At 30.4% G+C, this 6,614-nt stretch overlaps 1 protein-coding gene across 1 annotated transcript; it reads left to right on the forward strand.

Annotated features, from left to right (window-relative positions):
* Nucleotides 1–224: 224 nt before the first annotated feature.
* GLAREA_08163 (Cytochrome P450) lies at nucleotides 225–2,218 on the forward strand (the record flags this gene model as incomplete). Its single annotated transcript, XM_008090209.1, has 7 exons — nucleotides 225–630; nucleotides 704–886; nucleotides 946–1,286; nucleotides 1,345–1,365; nucleotides 1,414–1,514; nucleotides 1,563–1,846; nucleotides 2,214–2,218. The coding sequence occupies 7 exons, from the start codon at nucleotides 225–227 to the stop codon at nucleotides 2,216–2,218; spliced, it is 1,341 nt and encodes a 446-aa protein (XP_008088400.1).
* Nucleotides 2,219–6,614: the final 4,396 nt, after the last annotated feature.

Raw genomic sequence — 6,614 nt, forward strand, 5'->3', positions numbered from 1 at the left:
CCTGGGACTGGAGAGGTCTAGGATGATGATTGTCAGTTACCACTTGACTTTGACGCCCTAAAAGTATCTCCTTCTAGTACTGCGCCGAAATAGCGCTGTCATTGTACTACCGAGGATGCGGACTACCTGGTCTTTTGCACCGCCATTTCTTGTATATGAGCTCTGTTCCAAATTATTATTCCATATGACTATCGCTCACGTCGACGAAGCATCCTTTCATTAAGATGCTATTACTCAATTCTTCCCTCAATGGGGGCTTCTCCTATCACGGCCTTCTTGCCACTACTGCAATGGCTGGGGTGACCTCTCATCTTGGCTTCTTCATCCGAGGAGAACACCACATAGCAGCACCTATCATTGCTAGGGTATACTTTGTTCTGCTTCTTGCTGTTTTCTTCCTTGGGATTAAGTACTTGGGAATTTATGGGGGGTCTAAAGTGGCAGCCGTAGTCTCAGGAGTTTATGTTGCTTCCCTCCTAAGCAGCATTATTACCTACCGCAAGCTGTTTCATCGCATTCGGGGCTTCCCTGGACCCTATTTGGCAGGAGCGAGCAAGCTCTGGCACCTATTTCATGTTCGAGATTCTCACAACCACCTGTTCCTTGACAAGTTACATGAAAATACGGAACGTTCGTACGCACTGGTACGTTCATTCAATAGATTGGAGACCTATTTCATGCTGATTGAGTTTCAACTCATTAGGTCCGACTGAAATCACTATATTCTCGCCTGAAGTCGTCAAAGTTGCGGACGGTCCAAACAATAACTGCACGAAAGCCGTCTGGTATGACATATTGATTCCATTAACTGCGTTGAACACAACTCGAGACAAGGTACATCATGATCAACGTCGCCGAATATGGAACCAAGGCTTTACCAAGAAAGGTCAGTAGTGCTAGCTCCGCATGTAAAGGATCTCCTGAAGTCTAACCGTTCTCCAACAGCCTTAACCGACTACGAGAACAGGATCAATACATATGGTGAGGCACTTGAGAGACATATAGCATCGACTACTGGCCAACCTGTCAACGTATCTGAATGGTTCTACTTCCTTACCTTTGATGTCATGGGCGATTTTGCATTTGCGAGATCATTCAAGATGCTTGAAGATGAGAACTGGCATTATGCCGTTCTGATGTTGCGTCGAGCTCTCACTCTTCTAGGCCCGTTTAGCTCTGTGCCGTGGCTGATCCAGCTGGCCTTGAGTATCCCCATAATTCCAGTTGTGCGAGACTGGCATACCATGATCAAATGGTGCTCTGATCGTATGACCGAACGAATCAAGGTAAGCAGGAAATAGGTCCAGCTCCTGTTAGCACGTTTAACTGACACGTTGTTCTTAGACCAAAGTTGAAAGACAAGATGTATGTTTGTTCAGAGGAATGTTAGTCCATTGGAACTGACCTTAACAGATATCGTCTTCCTTGATTAATGCGTCATTAAACAACAATTCCCTCCAACAAGACAGGTTTTTGCTAGATGGAGATTCGGTTGCTATGATAGTAGCGGGAAGGTACTAACTTCATTCATCCCCAAATGTTCAAGTACTAACTACAGACAGTGACACAGTTGCTTCGGCCCTGATATACCTGTTCCGCTGCCTTGCCCTAGAACCAGCCCATGCAAAACTCTTACGGGCAGAGTCTCTCGGAGTTGACATCTATGACCCAAGAGCCTTGGCGTCACTCGACCATCTCAATGGTGTGATCAACGAAATTCTCCGCTTGTTTCCGTCTGTTCAAACAGGTGGCTACCGACAGACTCCACCAGAAGGCTTGATTATCGCAGGTCGATTCATTCCTGGCAATATCACGGTTGTAGCTCCGCGATATACTATCGGCCGCTGTATGTTGATCCTCTTCTGTCTGATACATGTTCAATGTGATACTAAGGCTCTGTTTACTTACTGACAATTTGACAAAATTGTTAAATTGTCAGAATAGTATAGGGTCTCCCTACGGCCCTAATATAAAGCTATTTCTAAAACTACTTAATTTTTACTGACCTTACTTAGTAAACGCTTAATAGGGACTAGGCACTACTTTTAGCGTATACCTAGGTAGGAGGTCTATATTAATTGTTAAATTATTATTATTTAGGTAAGAGAATTCTAATAACTATAAAAACAGGTCTCGACTACTTATATAATTATTAGAATCCTATTAAAATATAATAAAAACCTAACTTCTACTAATAAACTCTCTTATTTTAGTATAATATAGATCTTATCTTATTTCCTCTTACTCTATTTAATAATCTATTAGACAATCTTTTAATATTTAGAATAATCTTTATAGATATTAATAAAAGCGGCCGAAATAGTCGTAAAAGAGCTAAAATAATTAGAGAGTACTATATTTAAAAGTTATTAGGATTAGGCGATACTAAAAGGATTAGGTATTACTTATATATAGAATTATCGACGTTCTTTACTTTAAGAGACTAGCTTCTAGCTAATATAGCGCTAAGTAGTAGAGAAGGTAGTAGTATTAATTAAAGACGATATATCTTAGTAAAAGAAAAGATTATAATCTTTATTTTTATTACCTCTAAAGCTATCTTAAATCGTAACGTCGTAGAGATCTTTAGATACTCTAGTAAATTAATTAGTAAGTATATTATTAATATAAAATAGTAATAAAGCTAATACTTATTAATTTATAGAGCTTTTTACGATATTTTAGATATACTACTTAAGCTATATACGTAGTTTATTAAATTACCTAATCTTAATACTCTAATTACCTCTTTAATTAGAGATAATTCTAGGTTCTTTTCTTACTTTAAAGATTACCTTAGAGCTCTCGATAGAACCTATATTAAAGCTTATATACTTATAGGGTTCTATAAACTATATTAGAATAGAAAGAAGTATTTCTTTTAGAATATTCTTATAGTATATAACTTTAATATAAATTTAATTTATATCTTAGCTAGATAGAAAGGATCTATATATAATACTTAAGTACTATAGGACACTTAATTATCTTATAAATTTATTACTCTACTTAATAAATATTAGCTCGGGGACGCTAAGTACGCTAATTCTAAGTTTGTAATAGCGCCCTACTATAGCGTATAATATTACCTAGTAGAGAATTAGTTAGTAAGCTATAAGCTAGAGAATACGTAGAAGCTTTTTAACTTAAGGTATATAATAATAAGAAACGTAGTAGAGAGAATATTTAGTATAAATAAGAGAAAGTTTAAGATTTTAGATACTATTATAAAGTACTTAATTAATACCTAAAACTACCTAGTTCTAGTACTATTAGGGCTCTATAATTTTATTCGATTATAAGAGAGTAATAGAGTAGATAATCTAGAGAATAAGAATAGTATAAAGCCGTAGATCGAGAATAGTAATAATAAAGAATTAATTAATACTTAAAATAGTAGAGTATAATATAGAAATAAAAAGATAGATAAGTTAAGAGATAAAATTAGTTAATAGATATAGAAGAATTATTAGTTATATTTAAATAGAGACCTATAGAAAAGTAGTTATTATATATTAGAATTATAGCGAAATTATATAATTCTTAAGAAAAGAAGTTTAATAGTATTACTATCTAGTATTACTATTATAATTAAAAGAGGTTATTATTTTAATATTTTATTAATAGATAGAAAAAGTAATAAATTTAATTATAATATTTAAGATATCTTTTAAACTTCTTACGTAACTAAATTACTCTAATAAAACTAATAGACTAATTATATATCTTTTTACTAAATAGTAATATACTTTATATAAATTATATATATATTTATAACTATTTTATTACTATATTAGTTTTTAGAATATATTAAGTTAGAAAGAAGAATTATATCTTTAAAGTATACTACTAAGTAATATTCTAATATCTCTTAAAGTATTTCGATAGCTATACTTTAGAATTATATATTAGATTTTATATAAATATTCTAAGTAATCTTATAAACTAGACGTTAGAAGGTAAGTTTAGAGAGAAAGTAGCCTTTAGCCTTTTAGTAATATTAGATTTTATAAAGTACTCGAGCTTTAGAGATATTAGATATTACTATTCTACGTTACTATTAAGAATTACTTACTTTCTACCTTTATATAGTAGTTATTATAATATACTTATACCTTTAGAATTCGTTTTAGTTAATTCTTTTTATATACTATTCTAGCGATTTAAAGCTTTAGAACCTATTAGGTATTACTATTAAACGTTACTATTTCTTAAATAGGTAACTTATAGATTAAATACTATCGAGCGTAAAGAGCTCTAGTTTTCTTAGAGAGGGTCGACCTTTATATATTATAAGATAGTATTATAAATTATCTTATTATCTTATAAATTATTCTATTATATTATAAATCCTCTTATTATATTATAAATTATTCTATTATACTATAAATTTCTAACTCTCGCTTAAATTTCTAATAATAGCTAATTTATAATATAATAGAAGGATTTATAGAAAATATAATAATATATTAATATAATATCTCGATATTTCTAATAATCTTATAAAATATAGGTTCTTTCTATAAAGTTATTAGTTTTTCTTAATAATTATTATTAAGCTCTATTATTTTAACTATAACGCCTACTAGTAACGCTTACCTTTCTAAATACCTTTAAAATATCTTCTTTTAATACTCGCTACTAATAAATATATAAAAAAACCGCTAAGTTTATTAAGTAAGTAAGATAGGCCGATTATTTAGTAAAGTCTCGCGTATAAGCTATCGCGAAATCTAAGCCTAGCTTTAAAAATCTCTCTAAAGCTAATTAAGATACTATAATTAAAGCTATAGAGAATACTATTATAGAGTCTCGCCGTAGTAATAATAAGGACGCTAATTTAAAAATAACTATTTATATTAATAAGAAAAGTATTAAGCTATAAGCTATTAAAGATAAGAAGATAGAGAAGTTAAAGAAGAACCTAAGATCTTATATAAGTACTTTTATAAATATATTAATATTGCGAGTATTACTATAAAGTATTACTAACTAGTATTATATAGAGTAAAAAGCGTACTATTATTAAGAATAGTAATAATAATAATAATAAAGATAAGAAAGAGTATATAATTAAAAAGGTCTTTATAGACTATATAGTCTCTTTAGTAGAGAGATTAGAAGTAGAGATTATAGCTAGTAGTAGTATAGCTATTAGAGTTTTAGAAGAAGAATTAGCTATATTTACTTAGTAGATTTATAACTCTAACTTTATTTAGATATATATAGAGAATAATAAGAAGAACGATAATATTAAGATAGAGAATAATAATATAAACAAGAGAATATATATAATCTAGTATATAGTAAATACAAATAACTAAGATAATAAAAGAGGTAGTTTTTAATAAGTAAAGAAGATAATATTTTAAAGCTATCTAGTAACGAGCTAATATATAAACTTAAAACAAAATAACTATAACCCGAAATAAGTCTACTCTATTATATCTATTCTCTCTTAAAATACTAAGTCGCCTTCTAACTTAGCTACGTAATATAAATTAAATAACTAAAAGAAAACCTAGATTCTCTTATACCTATCTCTTAGTAGTCTAAGGTAGGCCCTCGGCCGCCTAGGGCTTCTCTAACTCGTTAGAATTATTAAAAACTCTAGAACTCTTACTTCTACTACCTCTTTTAACTATATTACTCTCTAGTATCTTATCTTTCTTAGTAGTCTCTCTAACTACCTTTATCTTCTTATAAAGATTCTTTACTTTTAGAGTAATCTCTTCTTTTATAAGAGAAAATAGTAGAATCCTATTATTCTACTTAATATAGTAGTTAGACTCTCTATAATTCTATCTACTAGAAGTAAACTCTATAAAATACGCTCCTAAGATCTCTTTCTTTACTTCTTCTAGATTTTAGTAGTAAGATATATCGCTAAACTTCTTTTCTTCTTTATATCGAAAAGCCTTAATTCTATTTTAAACCCTTTTCTTTACTTTCTCTCTCTACTTAACTAGGTACTTATTAGATTCTATAAAGTCTTTTCTAAGATATAGCTTCTTCTACCCCTTAACTCTAGTATCTTTCTAAGAAAGCTCTCTAAGTAGAGTATTAGAAATAGCTCTAGGTAGTAATAACTTAATAGTAGCTAGAAAATAACTAGTAGTATAGTAAACGTATAGTAAGTAGTTAGAAATAGTAGATAGAGACTTTAGTTCCTTCTATAAGAAGGCTACTTTCTTAAAACTTATAGGTTTATCTTATATAAATCTACTATATTAATTTACTTCTCAAAAAACCTCGAAGACTTCCCTATATTATTCCTTAGGCTTAGCTAAGAATCTAATAAGAGTAGTTTATTAAAAAAACTTTACTTTACCTTATTTCGCAGGTTTCTTTTTCTAGACTACCCTAAGCCTCTTATAGTCTTTATAAAAGAAGTTAAATTTTAATAATCGTAAGACTTCTTATTTATAGATCTCCTCCTAAGTAAGTTTACTACGACTCTATACCTCTCTAACCTATAGTATTACGGCTCCCCCGACCTTTAAAACCTAGGCTAGAGCGCTCTCTTCCCCTTTATTATCTAAAGAAGTAAACTCTATAACTAGTCCGGTTTTACTATCTATTAGATCCTATAGTTTTATCGAAATAAAGGCGTA

The sequence above is a fragment of the Glarea lozoyensis genome (genome assembly GCF_000409485.1).
Source record: "Glarea lozoyensis ATCC 20868 chromosome Unknown GLAREA9, whole genome shotgun sequence".
In the NCBI taxonomy this organism is placed as follows: Eukaryota; Fungi; Ascomycota; class Leotiomycetes; order Helotiales; family Helotiaceae; genus Glarea; species Glarea lozoyensis.